This window comes from Falco cherrug, chromosome 12, assembly GCF_023634085.1.
Source record: "Falco cherrug isolate bFalChe1 chromosome 12, bFalChe1.pri, whole genome shotgun sequence".
NCBI classification, from domain to species: Eukaryota; Metazoa; Chordata; class Aves; order Falconiformes; family Falconidae; genus Falco; species Falco cherrug.
Genome location: NC_073708.1, coordinates 24,272,491 through 24,292,483, shown reverse-complemented (window position 1 = coordinate 24,292,483; position 19,993 = coordinate 24,272,491). Strand labels below are relative to the sequence as shown.

General features: G+C 53.2%; 1 protein-coding gene across 1 annotated transcript in view; it reads left to right on the top strand.

Moving 5' to 3' along the window:
* Positions 1 to 19,993, top strand: part of ZSWIM5 (zinc finger SWIM-type containing 5) — a 100,203-nt gene that overhangs the window by 71,006 nt on the left and 9,204 nt on the right. Inside the window, 5 exon segments of the mRNA XM_055725013.1 lie at positions 7,683 to 7,831; positions 8,459 to 8,609; positions 13,987 to 14,166; positions 16,475 to 16,651; positions 18,952 to 19,098. Of these exon segments, the coding sequence (XP_055580988.1) occupies positions 7,683 to 7,831; positions 8,459 to 8,609; positions 13,987 to 14,166; positions 16,475 to 16,651; positions 18,952 to 19,098 (804 nt within the window).

The following is a 19,993-nucleotide window of genomic DNA, read 5'->3' as shown; positions in this document are numbered from 1 at the left end:
CTCTTTCTGGTCATTCCTGCTCCTACCTTGGGAGAGGCTTTTGTCTCCTCCACAGGGCTACATCTGCTGCATGGGTGGTTGTGCTCTAAATTACTGGCTTTTGCGGGGGGTTCCTCATTTTTTGCCGTTAAAAAAGAATGAGGAGCTATGGTACTGCAAGAATCTGGTGAGGTCCATTTCCTTCCTGAGCTGATCCACTGAAGCTGAGGTTGGGCAAGATCCCTTCTTGGCCATTGTTTGAGGCTGCTTTCTCCTAAGCAGATTGAAGAAAAGCTTTTAAGACTCTGAATATTTATTGCTCTAGAGTCAGCAAAAGGCTGGTGATTGAGAGTCTTACAAAGATACAGATGTTGGCTCCGGTTCAATATCTGCCTCTTGTTTTTACAAGTGGTTTTAAAAAACAAAGCAAAAATTCTCTGTTCCTTCAGACTCATGCAAATTCACACACTCCAGCATGTGATTTTGAACCGACAGAGACACGTTGACTTACCCGGCAGGAGGTGGCACCTATCCGACACCCCTGTGACTGCCTAGCCGGGGTCACAAGCGAGTAAATGCCTCTGCAAGCAGGAGAACAGCCTTGTCTCATCCTGGAGGGGATGCACATCAGCCTTAGGATGATGAGATGATCTAAAACTCATAGATGTTGTACCCTGTGAAAAGGAAGGCTCAAAAAAGCTCACATTCAAGTTCAGAACGATGTTGTCCAGGGCTTTGGCTCTTGATCCTGGACAGTGTTGCAAGCTTTGCCCTCCTCATCCTGCCAGTGAAGCACAGCTGCGGTGCAATTACATCGCAGAGCTACTTAGCGACAAGCCCAGTGTGAGGAAGGGCTGCAGGCATATGGGGCTGCATGTGTGAGAGCAATTCTGGGGGCTCCAGTTGAAAGGGATCCAAATTTTTCCCTCATCTTGGCCTTCCCCGCTGTGGTTCATGCATTCATAGAGGGTCACTGATCCTGGGACTTGAAATTCTTCAAGGTATGCTTTATGTAGAGCTTTATGGGCTTATGTGTGTATTTCTTGGCCATGTCTAGTTCAGACCCTTGGGTTCACCCCTTGATTCACCTTGGGGCTGAGGCCAAGGTGGCTTTTGGCAGGGCAAATAGTAACCCACTGTGTGCATTGGACACCTGAGGTTATTACACCTTGGAGAAAGAATAGCCTCTCCAGAAATCCTTTCCTTTTTACCCCATTTCTTCTGAGGAGAGGTCTGTTGAGCTTTAAATCAGCATCAGGTTTTCGCCATCTTCCTCTGGTCACCCAAAGGGCTGTTTGTTCCATGTGGATGGTGAGCACTTGGGATGGAGGAGCTGATTCTGCACCTTGGGAGCACTCCAGGCTGGTTGGGGAATGTCCCTTGTGCAAGGGGATCGTCTGGTTTTGTGAAAAAGGCTTTCAGGGCTGTTCCTTCTCCCCCTGCAGAGCCTGAACTGCAAAGAAAATTACAGGCCATTGTCTGGCGGCTGTCTCGGGGCTTCAGAGCTTTGTTCCTTGCAGGAGCCTGTAGCCGCGGGCTGTGCACCGCATGCCGATCTTCCCGGCTGCCTTCCTAGAAGGAAATGCAAACTATGCAGTAATGATGGAGTCTCGGAGCGCAGCCAAGGCGCTTGCGTGTTCTCGAAGGATTCGATCCGAGCAGAGAGCCTAGGTGTGCCTGCTGCTCTGCTCCCCACTTGACCTCTGGCTGCTCAAGTGGGTCACGTTTCTGCTCTCAGAGCTGGCGGCGAAGGGCTGCGTGCTCCCAGTGAGAGCATCTCACGTGTCTGACACCTCCACACTCGGCATCTAAGCGGCAGCTGGAGCGAGGAGACAGGGGTGGGTTTCACTGCTGCTGGGTCCGCTCCCCAAGTGTGTTCCTGCTTGGGGACAAAGTTAGCGGCATGACTGTCCAGCACGGAGCAAGGCTGCAAGGTTGTCATTGCACCAGCTAATGTGACTTGCTTGGCCTTTCCTGGTGGGGTGGCTGCTGTGGGCAGCCAGGACCTGCAGCTGGAGAGCTTGGATCCAACAGCCAGGCCTCCAATGGAGCGAGGAGTGTCTGGTGGTGGCCACCTTGGCACCCTGCTCTTCAAGAGCATCAGCCCAGGGCTCACGTTGGTTTGCAGTGGGGCCAGCCTGGCTTGGGGGAAATGCAAGCTGAGGACGTGGCTCAGGGCCACCAGCCATGGTTGGACGTGCTGGAATAGGTGCCGCTTTGCCAGTGTGGGATCCATGTTCTGCCACCATGAAACATGGGAAGAGTAAGTCCCTCTGAGGGGCAAATGAGCAACAATGAGCGATTGCTTTGGTACAGTAAAGTATTGCAGAAAGGGCCAGGAGGTATTGGAGAGGGCAAGGCTGTGAAAAAGGGCTGAAATGGGAATTGTAGGCGGAGTGGGAGATTTCAGGGACAAAAGCAAGCCGTGTGGAGGAGGGGGAACTCAGAAGCACCTATGAGTCCTGACAGCAGCGCTGGGTTTCCTGCTCACACAGTGTGGATCCAACACCCAGCAGCAGCGGGTGTGCAGGGTCCAAGCCATCCCACAGACTTGGGAAGTGGCATTCCTCTCCTCTTGTGTTTTGGTGTGTGCTTGTAGGGAGTGATACGAATTTATTTTAAGAGGAAGACAGGATCAGTGTGGGTTATATAGAGGGAAAGCTGCTGTCTCAGATACATCCTTTGAGCCTGATCAGGATGTCTGGGCTTTGGGGGCAAATGTTGGATTCTTCCTGAGGGCAAAAGCAGTCTGTGGCCGAGGGAGGATTGGAGGCTGATGGAAACCACTGCAAGGCCAGAGGCGGTGGTCATTAAAATCTGTAATTAGAAGCTTAATGACAGGAAAGGTAGCTCTGAGGACTGACAGTGCCTGTGGACCCAGAAGATCTGGGGCTTAGAGGTGTCCTTCATGCCTTATTGGCGAAGTCTCTCCGTTCCTTGCGTAAGGAGAAGGAGGTTTTGGCAGGCCCGGTGCTTGCAGCTCAGTAACTCACCCTGCCCGAGCAGCACTCAGGCATGTTGGCGAGAGCTGCTGCCCTGAGGCCAGGAGACATCGTCAGGGCGGTCTGTCCGCCCCACGGAAATGCCAGTGGGTGACACAGTGTCTGTGGTGCACAGCTGATGCCATGGAAAGGCTTGGGATGCTCTTCTTAGCCAGAAGTGGGAAAAGCCACAAAACCTCTGCTGTCTCAGAGTGCAGGGCAGCTCCCTCTGAGGACAAGCCGGCGGAGAGTCAGTGTGAATCACCGAGGGGCCTGTGTGGTCCTGCAAGGTTTCAGGAGCTTCCTTGGAGGAGAGGACCTTCAGAACGCTCTTAGAGTGAATGGTTCCTCAGGCTTTGGTGTGGGAAAACCACATCTGCTTATGCAAAAGCCTAAGGAGCAATCTGCCTCATATTTTCACATTCATCTCAGATGTGTTCTTGACCACCTTGAGCCCTTCCTTAAACTCGTGAGCTGGTACTAGTACTGTCCTTCACCTGATGGCCCATCTTGCTCCATGTGCACAGCAAGTCAGCTGCCAGGTCGGCCATGCGGGAAGTCCCTGCCTGCTTGTCCTGTCACACTGAGCCAGGGCTAATGGTTGAGGAGTCCTCAGGCGGTCTTTAACTTTGAGGTCATCCCACGACAGCATCTGGAGGGCAGTACTGGTAAATCATTTGAAATTCTGCCTTCCCACTGGGGAGGAGGAGAAGGTCAGGTCTCCAAGGGATTCGTGTTCCTGGTTGCTGAGCTGAACTTAAGGGAAAATAACACACCTGAGTGCTCGAGAGAAAGTCTCCACCGGCGGCTCTTCCCCTTTGTCTTGCAGAGCCACCGGGGTGGTTGAATGACCTCAGAGCACGTGTGGTGCTTGACAAGCAGCTTCCAAAGACAGCTGGACCCGGTGCTGGTACCAGCTAAACCAGAGATCTCCCAGCACCATACTGGGAGCCAGTTTGGCTTCACTTGCCCCATCACTGTCAGATGGGTGTGAATCTTCAGGCTGCCCTGGAGGCTCCATCCAACCTGCCTCCCCTTGAAAACGAACTGGGAGCCTTGGCGGAGATTGACTCCTCGCTTTGCTGCTATTTTTAATCCCTCGTTAGAGTTCATTTCCTTTCTGGTGCCTGGTTATTTTCTCTCTGAGGTTTTCTGCTGTTTGTTTATTTGTCTCTGTCCTCCCCACCCCCTGCCCTGAGCCGTTCCTTCACGTCTGTTTTCTCTCTGGCCGCAGGAGAGGCAGCCCGGAGGCATTCGGCAACGCCACCACGTGCAGTCATGAGATGTCCCTTGTGAAGCTCTGCCACGACGGCCAGCCCTGCTCTGGGCGGCTCTGGCTCGGCTGGCTGGCAGAGCTCTCCCCAGCACCGCCAGCCCCTGGGCCAGCACAGCCAGACCCTGAGCCACCAGTGGGTGCTGGGCACAGTTGGCCGAGACAGCTGTGAGGGAGATGCCAGGGCAGCCACCTGCATCCCTGGGTTGCTTTTACCATCCGTTTATCAGCTCCAGGCACTGGTTAAAAATAATAATTATCCCTTTTTCTTTGTGTTTCCACTCCTGCTCTGGATGAGACGGGCTGGGAGTGCTTCCCATGCCGCCTGGTGGATGTATCTCCCCTTCCTGGGTTCAGGAGCTTGGGTTCGGGATGCGCCGATGCCTTGGCATGACCCACGAGGTGCGACCACCTCCTCAGCCCTGCAAACCTGCTGCTTTCCAGTCCAGGAGTGCCTTTTGTTTTCTTTGTGTTGGGCAGCTAATTTCTGAGCAAGGCACTGAATTTTCCATGTCTGGCTTCACTGTTTTCTAATTCATAGATTTTTTCAGTCCTTCTTTCTCAGTCTTTGTATCGGCCTGGGGAAGTCTCACTTGGCTCTTAAGCAGTTAAACCCCGAGCCCGCAGCGAGGGGGGGTCCTGCTTGGAGTGTGATGGATTGCCTTTTTATCTCTGTTTCTACAGCCAGTGTAAATGGGCTGGTCAAACACTTTCCACTCAAGATGTGCAGTGGTGTTTCCTTAAATCTGAATCCGGCAGGACCAAGATCCAGCACATCTGAAACAGGGCTCTTTGGAGCAGGAATGCTGCTATATGAGAAATGTGTTACGCAGGCGCCAGGCTGTTTTACATGCCGTTCCCTGCTCCTTTGGAGCCGAGACATGGAATCACTCATCGGCTGCGTCACGGCGTGCCGCTGCCGAAGCCCCCACGGTGTGAACATTGGCAAGGGGAAGTGGACAAATCCTGCCATTAATATTTAAACCCAGCACAAATCCCATTGTTTGCTCTTAAATGTTTATCCAGCTCCCGGGCGTAATTGGGCAGCCCGTTATCTGTCGGGTTGTGTTGCACGTGTGGGAATCTGCTATTACAACCCTCTCTCTGAATCTTTTATAGGAGAGCAAAATACATTTACAAGCAAATTTGGGTTTTATTTGGAGGCGCGGGAGGTGCGTTACTAATTTGGCTGCAGCCTGAACCCCAACGTGCGAAGTGCTCAATGTGTTGCGTGGGAGGAGGAGGTTTTATTTAGCTTCCTGCACGCTTTCCTCGCTGCTTGGGCTTTCCGTTGCTAATGCTATGTGTGAGCAGCGAGCACTGAGGGTAGCCCCGGGAACCTCAGAAAATGCATCCACCTTTTGCATCTTGCTAACACCTCCACCTTCATCTGTCGCAGTGACCTCAGTGAGGGACCAAGGATGAGCTGACCTTCGGTGGGATGGGTCACCTGAAGCATCCACGCCCTCCTGGTCCCTTTAGATGCAGGCAGGTGACCCTATAGAGGCAGCTGAGATGACCTGGCCGAGTCTGGGGAGCTGCAGCTGGGAGCAGTGGGCGGGTTAGTGGCGAGGAGGATATTATGAGTGTGAGCGTCTGGGATACCTCGGAGATGGGTCTGGATAAGCGCTGGTGGTAGACAGATTAGTCATCGGTTCCTGATAGGGGATAATCGCTGGCTTGTCTGCTCTTTATCTGCAAGATAAGGACCGGGTTGGGGGAGGGAAGGAAAAGGCACTGAAAAGCTGACAGGCCAGGATGGACTGTCCCTGGTGTGGTGGTCCCTCGTGGCTTATGGTGGGGTTTGGCCACTGGTGGCAGGGAAGTGGCATCAGGGGATGCGCAGGGCTGTAGGCGAAAGTCCTTGTGCTCATCCAGGGGCCGTGATTTCCTTTCTGCTGCTTCAGCTCCTGTCCCAATTACGTGGTTCTGTCAATGATAAATCATTCTGCAGAGGGAGCAGCAGCATCCTGGCCCTTCAACATGGTGCAGACTGCACCTAGAGCTTGCTGGAGCCACTCTTGGGCAGTGACTGTTAGCAGAAATTAAAGGAATTTTGTAAAGGACATCAAATACAAATGGCTGTATCTTACCGGGTCAGGAGCATTCTCAGCCTTTGCCAGAGGAGCACAACCCCTTGGGTTGACGTCCTCTCACTTACAAGCCAAGAAGAGACAGTTGCCCTGCTGAGCATGCATCCTGGGGCTTGATTTTCATGAATTGCACTTGAGTTCCTGGCTCAGCAGTACATGGGGCTGGGCTGTGCACAGCATCCCGGGTTGTCTCTGCATGAAAGCGATGTCTGCTCACCAACCAGTTCCCAGTCAAGTGGGGAAGACATCATTAAGATTTAATTGGGAACATGTCAGCTACAGCATCCCTTGGCTGTCCGTGCAGCACCTTGCTCTTCCCCTGCTGAGCCTCTTCCTTGCTCAAGAGGGAGACGAGATGGGAGAAGCAAACCAAAGTGGAGTGCCAGGCCCTCCTTGGCACTGGTGTTCCCTGAAGAGTTTCTGCAGAGCAGGACTCAAAAGCGGGGAGCAGAAAAGCTGAGTTTCTGTTCCCTTTTGTGCTCCTGGCTGCTTGCTGGAGTCGTGCTGCTGCCTGCCCAGTAAGCCTGGGAAGCTGGGGCATTGCTGGGAGGTAGGGCAGCACTTGGGGAAAAGTGGGAATTGAAGGGGACAAAACAAGGGGAGGTGGATTCAAGCTGTTGTTTAAAGCACCTGTGGGTTTTTTTGTCTTTTTTTTGTTCTCTGGAAGATGAAATACAGCCTGTGAACACACACGTGTGCCTGCCAAAGGCCCTGCTGTGGTCACAGTTTGCTCTTTGAAGGACTATTGATCCTTTGCTCTTTCCAGCGGAGGGTCTCTCCCTGGCAGGTACACTGATGCAGAGGGACTTTTCCCCTGTCCCAAAGCAAATGAGAGGTGGGATCAGGTGTTTAACCCGGGGCTCTGGAGCCCTGATGCAGTGGTACCTTTGTTAGACTGTTCCTAATGTGAGGAAGGGCTTGCAGGAATTGGAGCTTTATTGATGCTTAAACAAATGGGTGATGTGGAGCAGGAGGAGGAGCACCCCAGGCGATCCCTGGAGCTGGGGAGCACCCCAGGCTCTGCAGCTGCACTGCCTGTGCCCCCAGGGCTTTGAAGGAAGGAAGGTCCCTGCTCTTCCTTGGCCTCACTTCACATGGGGCGCAGAGGGAGAGGGGCTAGGCATTAGCCCTGTGGTCGGGATCGCTTCCCCTGCTGCCACTGCTGTGGAGGGAGAGCATAACACTGCCAGCTGGGGCTCACTGCCTGGAAACCTGGTTGGTTTTGCCTTGCCTGAGCTAGCAGAACAGAGGTGGGTCCGCATAAGATAGAGGTAGGTCCATTTCTTGTTGGTGGGACTGCAGACCTTGCTGCTAAAACACACTTGTCTCTTTTCTTCTCCTTTCCCACCCCCCCAGGCGCTCCTGACCCCACTGCTGGGGCCAGCATCGATGACGAGAACTGCTGGCACTTGGATGAAGAACAGGTCCGAGAGCAGGTGAAGATGTTCCTATCTCAGGGAGGGTACTACGGCTCGGGGAAGCAGCTCAACTCCATGTTTGCCAAGGTGAGGAGGAGCCGGCTGCTCTCTCCCCTCTTCGCTTGGTGTGTCACGTAGCCGGCAGCTCGCCGGCTGCCCTGGCAGGGTGCCTGTCACAGCTGGGAATCTCTGCTCCAGTGCCTTCTCGCCCGGTCACGGAGCAGGCGGTTGTAATCCAGGCTCTGGGTCAGGCCTGGGTTGTCTCACCCACTCTCCTGGCAGGTCCCTTCCTCCCACACGATGGGATTGCCGTGATCCCTGCACAAGGGAGGGCTTTCCCCCGTCTCCCCATCAGCACAGGGAGGTGAAGGCCAACCCTGCAGAGCCTACCAAGACCATGGGGAGATGGCACCAGCCTACTTCTCTTTCTTTGCAGAAGGGCCTTGTGTTCATGTTGTTAAATTCTTGGTCCTCTTCACAGCTAGGCGGTGGCTGCTACTCAGTTGGACTCCAACCAGCCCCTTCACAGACTTTGTATGAGTGTTATAGCGCATGACTATATGTTACACACACACACACACACATATGTATATATATGTATATGTTTACAGTCTGGACCCCCAGACAGGGAGCTGTGGGTTACCAGCTAGGCCTTAAGCATCTCGGAAGGACCATGGTTTGTCTTGCTAAAGACTTTCTCTCTCTCCTTTCCAGGTCCGGGAGATGCTGCGCATGAGGGACTCCAACGGGGCCAGGATGCTGACATTGATAACAGAGCAGTTCATGGCCGACCCTCGGCTCTCCCTCTGGAGGCAGCAGGGAACGGGCATAACGGAGAAGTGCCGGCAGCTCTGGGATGAGCTGGGTAAGGGTCACTGCCTTGCAGACAGCAGCAGCAGGGTTGCCTGCACCGCTGGGCCAGCAGATGTTGTTCCAGAGTCCTTTGGGCCTCTTTCTGGGGGGAAGAGGCCCTGAGAGATGCCAGGAGCTTACTGTATCCCCTGCTGGGAAAATCCTGGTGGGACAGCTGGATCAGGCCCAAACGACACAGTTCCAACACCTTAAACCAGCCCCTCTCCTGTGAAGGGGTCAAGGGTGATGGGTGTGCATGATGGTGGCTGGTCCCATACTTGCAGCAGCCTGGTCTTCAGCGTGCTGCCCCGAAGCCTTTGTGAGGGAGGACATGGGGGCTGCTGAGCCCCTGGGGCTGGATGCAGCCTGGACGTGGGAGTGCTGTTCCCGGAGGAGCCGTGATCTGAACAGGGAGAGGCAGCTCTCAAATCTCATCCCATCTAACACATTTCTACCTGCTCTGGTGCACGTTTCCAGGGTGAGGGGGGCAGGATGGCCAGTGCAGAGCCTGGCTTTAAGGGAAATGCAGTTCTGGGTAATTCTAGCTAAGCACCTTAGACATCGGCTCAGCTGGCTGACACCGTAATATCATTAGAATAAAACATTTAGATGACGTGAGCCCAGGGAGGTTGGTTTTGTGGTGGAGTTAACCCAGAAGTTCTAGGCTCTCCTGGACATCTGGATCTTGAGTGAATAGTTTGACTTATGCCATAGTTTTACAAGTGAATTTGAGCTCTGCAGCCTGCTGGTAGGAGATGCTGTGTGAGGGCAAGGGCTCATGGGCTGGGACCAGAGGGATGTTGTAGAGCTGGCAGAAGGATGAGGGTGGTCCAGGTTCTGGAGCACCTGAGACTGCAGTTGGGATCACAGACCCTCTTACCAAGTGCCCAACGAATGCAGACTTAGCTGTGAGAGCAGAGAGCCTGGTGAGACTGCGCAGACAAGGGCTAGGCAGGGGTGGGATGTCTTGCTTCTGTGTGAAGTTCCCTGGATGGAAATACACATGCCAGCTCTGGAGAGCTCATCTGTGCTTGCTTGCCAAGAAGCTATTTCCAGGATTTTGGGATGCTGCAGCTAGATGGTTGGATATGCAAGGATCCTGGAGAGGTGGCCAAATCCACCAAGCCAGAATTTCCACATGGAAGAAAGCAAACACATAGGTGAAACGTGGATGGGTGGGTGTCTGGGCAGGCCTGGACACAGGAAGGAATTTGCCCAGAATTACAGATTGTTTGGCCAGATTTCAAACCAGCTATATTCAAGCTGAGAGCCCTCCCTCCCTTCCAGCACACACAAGGCAGGAGTGGTTGGGTTTCAGTCCTGATTTAACCATGCAAGGACCAGGTTGGTGTGCATAGTTTTGGTCGGCAGAGTGGGAGGAGGTGACAGCACGTCCCCATCAGCAGATGGCAAGGTGGCTAGGGACTGTCAGGGCCCCGCTAAGGCTGGATCAGTGTGACAGCAGGTGAAGCGTGGTGCCAGCCAATGCACGTCACAGCAAGCGGCTCGCCTGGCATAGGCACGTCACGCAGGAGGGTCTGTGCATCTCCACGCTGAAGAGGAGCCCCTGCAGGGGACATGGTGATGGTCCAAGAAGTGGCTCCAGGGCAGGATGGGCATGGACTGTACTCAAAGCAGGGATTATTCCCCCTGGCTTACAGAAGCCTTTTGGATTTGGCTTTGGGCAGCGTTTGCTATAGGAACAGAGCATCCCTCTGAAGGAAGGGTAGAGGTACAGAGGGACCAGAGCTGCAGTGAGCTGGTGTTCACCAGTAACAAACACCAGCAACGCGGAGAGATGTCCCAAACCATCACTGGGTGGTAGTGGAAGCTGGGGTGTGCAGGGCTGTTGAAGGCACATTGTCCGACTACCTGTGGGCTGCAGATACCAAAGCTGCCTGGTGCTACCGCTGCTGCTGAAACGGGGGATGAGGGACCTGTTGCCAGCTGCCGTGGGAAGCCCCGGCACAGACCACGTTCCGTTGCCACATGGAAGAGAAAAATGGGCCTTGCGGAAATTATTTTGGGCACGTGTTTAATAATTAATCATCGATTTTAGCAAAGACTGCATCACAGACTTGCGTGGGATTGGAAGAAGATCAGCCTTAAAGAAGATTGTGGATTTATGCTGGGGAAAATGTGAAGGATTTTGCAGGATTTCAGAGTTTTAAAAAAAAAAAAATTAAAATTAAAACAGCATCGTTTACTTGCGCATGTGCTGCCAACTGAACATCTATTGCCCCGTCTGCTGGGGACCCAAAGGAAAGACCTGCTGGATGGAGAGCTCTGCGGCGTGGGAGTATTTGCCCTGGCGCATTAGTACTTACGATTAAAGCCTAATTACAAAAAATAGACGAAAAACCAGCTGAAGTGCAGCCTGACCTTAATCTGCCTGGAGACGGGTTTATTTATCTCAGCCACTTGTTTACAGTGGGGAATTTCAGCAGATTAAGCTGGGGGGCGACCCTGTGGGAAATGGGAGAATTTCTTTGATGGTTTGGAAACTTGGGCGCGGGATCGGAGTGCCTGTCCTCTCTGGGGCCAGCAACCAGGACCACTGGGCTGGGAAGGCTCTAACATTGCCCACCCCCCCCCGCCCCCAACCCCATCATCAAAAAGCATTTTTGTTTAGAGGCTTAGCTTAATCGTGATCTGCTGCTTTGTTCCCCGCTTAACCTCCTGCTATCAGAAAGTTCAGATGAAGGTTTCTGCAGCATGTGAACAGACAGGGAGTCTGACCCGGCATGGCGTTTAGGCTCAGGAGTCACTTGTGCCGTCAGCTGATGTCACTTGACCATAGGGCTCAGAAAACCCCTCTTTTCCATCTCCCAGATAACTATCGGGGCTGAGACAGATGTAAATTCCTCTTCCCTCCTTGCCCCCACCTCCCCATCACATCTTCCCTTCTTCAGGAGAGCCCAGGGGCACAGTATATTTTGGCAGGCAAAGGATGCCTCGGAGGGCTCCCAAAAATAGGCTGCAAAGTCATGAGCTGAGCTGTGGGAGCCAAAAATCCAGCAGGCACATCCCATTCCTGGGGACAGTGGAGCCGGAGCACCAAGCTTTGTTACCGCCTGCCAGCCCAGCCACTCTGTGCACCATCAGAGGCGTGAGCTGAAATTGCTGGAGGCTGCTTTTTGCACAAGCAGCCCCAGAACAGGGGAAGAGGGGCAATGACAATGTGCCAGAGCGTGGGTGGGAAGGGGATGCCCGAAACCAGTTGGAGCCTGGGGATGCCCATCGCTAGGAGCCTAGCTCAGGGCTTAGCTTGTGAGCACCTGAGGAGGTGGGGAGTTTTATGCCCTTGCGGTGGCAGCAGACAGGGCTCCCTGCTCAGGTGAGGGACAATAACCAGAGCCTTAAGGAAGACTCATTTTCTGGAGCCGAGACCTGATTTTTCAAAAGATGCTGTGTCCATGCAACCCCCATGGAGCCTGGGAGTGAGTGACATAGACATGCTATGGGAGAGATGGGCCCTGAAAGTCCCTAAGGAGATAGCTCTTCTCTTGCACACGCATTAATCACTGATGTTGCAACTCAAGTCTTATTCCTGCCTGTTCATCAGAAAGGAGCAGGGTTTTGGCGGGGTTTTGTGGGAGTGGTGGAGCTGAGACGTGGATGGAGCTGGACCAGACAAGCACTGCTTTGAATATTTGCTGATCTTCAGTGCCTGCAGTTGCCTTTCTCGTGCCTGTTCCTGGATGCGATGCTGCTGCCACCATCTGCGTTGTGACGCCATGACGTCTGTCCTGCCGAGCCAGGCTGCTCTGAGGAGCTGGACATGCACAGCTTCCACGCCTTATTAATGATTTGAACCAAACATGTCCACAGATCCCACCTGGCAGAGGACAGGTCCCAGGAGATGCACCCCAAAAGCATGACCAAAGCCCAGCTATAACCCAGAGGAGCAGGGAGACGCTGGAGTGGAGCCCGAGCCAGAATATCACTGCTCAGCCTGGTTTTGCCTCGTGCTTCCTGGAAAAGGGACCGGCTGCTCCAGCTGCCTGTGTCAAGAGTCGCAGCCTTGCTGGGTGCTGTTTGGCTCGACTGTGTGGCTGTGCAGCTGGGGAGCTGCCACGCAAAACACAGCGAGTGAGGGAGGTGGTTTGGGCGCTCGCCGTGCAGCAGAGCCCTGTTGGGTGATGTCCTGCCGCTGGCTGGCACTTTGGGATGGGAACTTTGGCTCTTGGGAGTGATGGAGAGGTGAGGAGAGCAACTGGATGGATGGGGAGGAGGAAGGTGCTCCAGGTCTCTGCTGGGCCCATGTTGGAGAGGCAGCAGAGGGTGTTTCTGCAGGAGGCTGAGCTGTCCTGCATGCATGGCAGGATCTGATACTGGCAGAGAGAGGAGCAACTCAGGCTGCTCAGCCCGAGGGGCTCCCCAGGGACACCACACACCATAGCTGTGCCAGCACGCAGCCATCCCACCCCACGGAGCAGGCACAAGGGAGGGGACATGCTGTATCCTGGCAGCCTTGCAGGGAAATTTGGGCAGAAATGCAATTAGCCAAAGGAGAATTCATGGTTCTCCATTTACCTGGGTTGTTGCAGGCCCTTTCAGAGCAGTGGGTGACTCAGAAGGGTCAGCAAGGCTGGGTGAGCAGCACCAGTGTCAGCCCTGTCTTATGAAAGGATCTTGATGATGACAGATGTCCTTGGGCCTGGTTTGGCCTCTCACGCAGCAGGACAGCACCGTCAGGCCTGTGAGATCCCACGGTTGTCCCAGAGTGTGTCAGCATGGGCGTCCTACTGATGGGCACCTCTGCTTGGGAGATCTGGAGGGCTCACGCCTTGGGGGGGGTCTTGCCTGCGAGACATCAAGCCAGGCTCCAGGTTCCTCTGCAGGCTGGGGGCTACTGGGGATTAAAAAGAGAAAAAGGAAGAAAAAAAAAAAAAAGGGAAGAAAATACACCAAATCTCCTTTTTAAATAGTAGAATGCAAATGGCCTGAAGAACAATGGCAGATGAAATAGCATTCGGAGTGGGCTTTAAAGCACTTGGAACGTGGGTAGGATCAAAATCAGGTTAGTCTTTGGAGATACAGACTCTGCAGCTTGCCAGGGTGTTTTTAAGCATGCTTTGATGTGTAGTTCAAACACTAGATTTGTCCTGGCAGACAGAAGCACTCACAAATTCGTACACAGCCGCTCTCTCCTTCCCTCCTCCCCACTGTCCCCCATCTCATGAGATTATAATTTAGCTTCATTACAGAGGAGTTTTACTTTTATTTAAAAGCTGTCTAAATCCCCCTCCTGGGTCTGTGCATTATGCTGAAATGAGTTTACCAATGCCGATGAAACCTTGCAGGCTCTCAGGATGAGCGTGGCAGCAGAAGAGCTTTGCCCCGCGGGTATGGTGGTGACACCTCCTTGATTTCTTGGCTTTGTTTAGGGGCGCTGTGGGTGTGCGTGGTGTTAAACCCACACTGCAAGCTGGAAGAGAAATCCTGCTGGCTCCGGCAGCTGCGCAAGTGGGGCGAGATGGACGTCTGTCCCCTGGAAGACGGCAATTACGGTAATGAGCTTCCCAACATCACCAACGCGCTTACGCAGAGCTCCGGTCACAGCCAAGGTGAGTCTGGGCAGGGAGTGGAAGTCCAGCCGATGGCCACAGGGGTTGCATCTGGGTCAAAACTCGCACCAAAGTGGAGAGACCTCAGTTCACCTGCTGGTGATGTCTCTGGGAGTCACAGGAATACAAAACTTTCTGCTTCACAGCCTCTGGTTTTGGATACACGTGGAAATTTTTGGCTCTGCTACATCTTGGGTGAAGTCACCTGTATTTTGAACATCAAACTAGATGCCATTTTAAAGCAGCTTGACCTTGGGGGAGTTTAGACCCCTGCAGACTGCGTAGGTTTGGGTATGGAGTTTTACAGAAAATTGGTGCTGCTTGAATCAGAGCGGAGCTGAGCTCGGAAGCCCTGGCTGTGAGAGTGAGGAGATGGAGATGGTGTCAAGCCCGTTTCCCAGCCCTTGAGCCTTGCTTATGGGCTTTGATTCAGGTGGTAGATAAGTCATTAGCCAGGAATATTAAACGCAGTTCAAGTGCAGAACACAAACAAGCGATCTAGTTATGGGGTTGTTCCTTTGTGCTAAAATATTTTCTCAACCCCTGACAAAGCATTTGATCCCTTTATATTTAAGCACTTTCCCCGCTTTTGCCTGAAGTAGATAGGCATTAATTGAAAGTTGCTGCTCTTACCGTGCCTCCATCTGCTGCCCTGGAACTGCCCTTTGTGTATTAAGCGTGGCCAACGTGGGAAGAGGAGAGGGGGACAGCAGCCATGCCGGGGGGGAGATGTCACTCTTCTGGGTGGGATTACTCCCTCAGCAGCAATTCGGGAGTGTGGCCGTCCTGCCAACCCAACCCAGCCACAGTCAGGACCGCACGCCCTGGCTGCTCGCTGTGCCTCCCCCGTGCGCATCCTTGGGGAGCAGCTGAATTTAAACCTGGCCATGCTCCATGTCCTGTGCCAGCCCCGGGACTCCCCGCTGGTGTTCCCGGCTCTGCTGAGGATTCGCTCCAGTGTTTGGGGCAGGTTGTTGGGGCTGAGCAGGGGAGTTTATGAAGTGCACGCTGGGGGTGTCCCCTCGTCCCCATGCTCTTGCCTCTCCAAGCCAGGGGTCTGAAAGCAGCATGGATCTGGAGGTGTCCTGGAGTTAGTGTTTGTGCATACGCAAATACCGCTGCAGACTGTTGCCAGCCTCTTTTTATTACTGAAGGAGAACAGCTGATTCCTGAAATCCTCCCTAGTAAAGTGAGCAGCATTGTTCTCTACGTACAAACACCTGTTTAATTTCTCTCCACCTCGGGGTGCCTGCAGCATTCAGGCTAATTGCTTGTTGCCATCGTTTCCGGAGCGTGTTTATCCAGCCTCCTTGGATCAGCTTTGAGCAATGCCTTTTGTTTTCCACCCTTGAACGCATTTAAGTCGGCCCGTCCTGCGGGTTGCAGGACCTGACGTTCAGTGTTGCATCCCCTTTGGGGCTTCCTGTTCTGCCGCCTGCCAGCTGTGTTTGGCCCTCGTGATCTGGCATGGCTGGAGCGATAGCAGGATTGCTCCAGACAGGCCTTTTCCTCCCGACAAACCACTTGTCTGATCTGTCTGGATAGAGTGAAATGCTCATACAGCATTTGATAGCTTCAGAAATGTTATTGAAGTTACAGAGCAGCTCTGAAGAGGAGCACAGACATCTGCTGCAGAGCAGCAGTGAGGTCTCTGGTGATGCTCTCTCCCCGCTTCCAGCCCTCTCGCGCAGCCCGCAGAGATTGCTGAAAGGCAGTGGTTCCCCTCATCACCCAGAGGCAGATGAGACACACTCGAGCGGTTCCCTTCACGGCTTCAGGTGCTGCTGGTGTAAGCAGCTGTGGTTCAGTGAAGCCAGGACTTTGCTTTGGAGCAGAAGAGGAGAGCTGGTGGTGCTTGTGGGACAGTAAAGCTGAGGAAGGCCAGCCCTTACCCTGTCGGTAATGTCGGTGATGCTGAGCGTCACGGGTAGGAACACACTGCCACGTTTCAAGGTATCAGCCTCATATGTGGCAGTGGATTATCATCAGAAAGCTAATGGATGGGTAGTCCCTGCCTCCTCTCACCTCTCTGGCCAAGGCAGTCAGTCATTCCAGCAAGTTGCTTAGCAGTGCTGTCTAAGGAGATGGCAGTTGCCATCAGAGGTGGGACGGGCAGCAGAGTTACCTAAAGGCCGACTGCTGTAGCTCAGGAGCCAGAGCCCCTGTTCAGTCAGAAACAGCTGGAGTGGGACCAGCTGGGGCTTTGTTCACATTGTAAAGACATTGCTCTGTCCAGGGAGCTCGTGGCTGGGGGCAGGAACAGGCTGCCCATGCCCCACCAAGGCACTGATGGTTGTTCTCTTTGCAGACTCGCTGGCCAGGCCCAGACGAACCGTATTCACCCGGGCGATCGAGGGCTGTGACCTCCACTGGCAGGACAGCCACCTGCAGCGCATCATTAGCAGTGACTTCTACGTGTCTCCCTCATACCAGCGGGAGGGTGAGAGCCTCCTCTTCAACTCCCAGGGGCAGCCGCTGTGGCTAGGTGAGCATCCGAACCAGCAGCCCCTCTCATGGCCTGGGTGAGTGGGGTTGCTAGCGGAGAAGAGCCACCCAAAGCATCAAAGAAGCTTTGCTACCCTGGGTCCTTGCAAGCTTCTGCATCCTAGAGTGAAATTGCCTCCGTGGTGCTCAACCTGAGGAGTAGGGCAAGGAGAACTCAATGTCCTCCCACACCCCAGCCACAGTCCTTACAGCAAGCCCCACATCTTCACAGTCTGGGTTCCCCTTGGGCAGCTTGGACCAGGCTCATCATGTCCTCTTTCATCGCACCAGTGTTTAGCTGTCCTCAGTGCAAGCTGTCACTGTTCCTAGTACAGTGGGACGGAACACTTGAAAGCTGACTGGGGAGCACAGCTGTATCCTCTGGGTTTTTTCTTCCCTGCTGTCCCCCTCTCTTTAGTCTTCCCTTAAAGGCAATTAGCAGACAATACAATTAAGTCTTGTGTGAACTTAAGGCATACTGGATGAGTCAAACCCAGTACGCTGCTGTGTTGTAGACCTTTAGTCCACGCACCTCATGCCACACAGCTTCTCTACTGCAAAGTCATAACCCTGGGCAGGTCTGCAGACCCTTAACAGCTACGTGTCTGGGATGGGAATATGGGAGACACATGCCCCCCCACCTCCAGGAAGGTGGATGTCTCACCCCTACAGCCCAAGAGGTGAATGTAGGGACATGGAACAGGTCAAAACCCAGCACTGCATTGGTGTCCAGTCCAGGAGCCAGGGTCTGCCGTCACCCAGCCAAATGGGAAGAAAATATTTAAAGTCATTCAGAGATGTGGAGCAGCAGGCCCTAAGCTGCTGTTAAGGCCAGGAGATCAGTTATAAAGGGCCCATCTGAAGGCTGATGGTACACTTCTGCTAGCTTAGCTGGAGCAGGAGAGGACATTTCCACTCTGGGAAGAGTTTTGCGTAGCTGCTGCAGGCAGCAGGTCTCCTCCTCACGCAGCCTCCGGCAGCGGTGGTGGGTTAGTGCTGCCCTGGACTCCATCTAGCAGGGACACAGTGGCCACAGCTCCCCTGCCCCTAGCATAATCTGGGTTCTGATGAGCCCTTTAGCCCAGCTGGTTGGTGCATGTTATTTTTCTGATTTATTTGCTGTGATTTTTGGATTTTGTGCTTTTGCTTTCGTGGCACCCCATCAGGGACTCAGTGCTGGGAGAGGAGTGTGATTTGTCAGCAACTTCTAGTGATGAATTCAGTGAGAAGCTGAATATTTCATCCATTTAGCAAATGAATAGAGGGAGCAACAAGAAGCTCTTTTACAGATGATTTTGTTCTGAAACTTGTGTATTCCTTGCGAGTGACCTTTGGGATGTGGAAACACCACTTGTGGAGGTGGTTGTCTGCATTTCCAAAGCTTTCTGAGCTCTTTCAGGAATAGAAATTATTCCTCTACCATAATTTTAGATCTTCTGTGTTTGCCTTCCCCCCCCACCCCACCCCCTGCCTCGGTAGGACATTTTGCAAGAAAATGGGATTTTCGCTGCCTGTTAGGCGGCATGTCATGTCATCTGCTCCTGCTAATTTCTCACTCAGTCATAATCCTCTCCACAGTTGCTTGTGATTTCAGGTGAGCAATGAGCAGCAGGAGCAGATGAATTCCTAAGCAACTGTGAGTCCTGGGGCGGGGAGGAGTGTGTTCATGCAACTGTTCCTAATAATAAAAAAACAGGTAGGAGAGCTGCAGAGGAGATGGGGTTTCTGCAGAGCTCGCTCCACAGAGGCATTAAGGAAGCAGTTCAAAACATTACCCCAAATCTGCCAGTGCCCCCAGCGCAGTGCTAGATGCACAGCCTCACCCCACTTGTCAACTGTGCCATGAGAGTAGGGAAAGGTGTTGGACGAGATGCCAAGAAGTTTTTAGGTGCATAGCAATGAGAGGAATTACTGTAAGCTGTGCAGATTTTAGGAGAAATGAGTGGCAGAGTTGTAAAAGCCTGTGTTGGGAGCTGCCGTATTGCAGCAATGGTGTGTTGGAAATGCTTCCATTAGATAAGGTTTGTGGAGGTGGGGATTTAGGTACTGACGTGGCTGCTGTGGGTTGAACATGGTAGGAGTCCCGTTAGTGTTCCTGGTAGGCATCTCTGCCAGGAGCGGGGAGAAAGGGATGAATTCAACACAGGGAGCAGGAGTTTAGCTGGGGCGTGGGGAAGATCAGTAGAAGAAAATGCCCTGAAGCCTGATGCTGTCGGGTTCTCTCCCTCCATCAGTACCATCCCGTGAATTTCTGTGCTTGTCTGGCTCAGCCATGCCCCTATGTTTGTCCTTGCCTTGCAGAACACGTCCCGACCGCCTGCGCTCGGGTTGATGCCCTGCGCTCCCACGGCTATCCCAGAGAAGCTCTCCGACTAACCGTTGCTATAATCAATACCCTGCGACTACAGCAGCAAAGGCAGCTAGAAATATATAAGCATCAGAAGAAAGGTATGAGTAGACCTATGGGAGAAGTGTCTCATGAGGTCTGGCTGGGGTGTACCAGCTGGTTGAGAAAGTCTTCTCTGCCTCAGAGGGTAGTGCTGCCTCATCCAGAGTGGCAGAGGCTGATGGTAGGCAGAGCTGTATGGGATTATTCACACCCTAGAAAGACAAACTGGTCCATCTGGTTGCTTGAGCCAAACTGCATTGGTACCCACATGCTAAGGACACGGGTGTGCCCATGTGCTTTATTCAGGCTGCTGGAGCATGGATGTTCTTGTTCCCACTATCACTGTGCCTGGTTGCCTGTAAGGATTGCACAGGCAAGTGATAATTGCATTAAAAAGGAGCTGCTCGTCTGCAGAGCTGCAGTAACTGGTTGTGTGTGCTACATCCACCTTGCATTCACTGAGTAAATTGTACCAGGAGGCAAACCCAGCATTTCTCCTTTTGCAATTGCAGTTGGCAGGGAGCCGGGGTCAGTTACTACAGGGCTGCTGGTAGTCAGTGACTCCTGGACCTTGCTAGCTCAGCCAGCTTGAGATAATCAAAAGATGGAGCTTTTAAGACTCACTGAGAGTCTTTGTCATCTCCAGAGAGACTTCTGCTTGTGTTTCCAAAACATTCAGGCTACCATTGCAAACGAGTCCATAAGCTGCAGGTCTGACTTTATAGACCCCACCTCAGGACTGTACAGTCCCTTGTGTCCTCCTGGAACAGAGCACAAGCTGCTGCATCTTATGTGGCCTTAGGGGCACCTGTTTTTGTTGGGTGCCTGCTCTTCCCTTTGATGACTGTGGCAGCATTCATGGTGGCTGCTCTGAGCTGCTTCTTGCCCTTGTGATCCTGAGTCGACCCTGGAGGTCCCCGTGTACCAGGCCATGGGGTAAGAAAAGGCCTATGG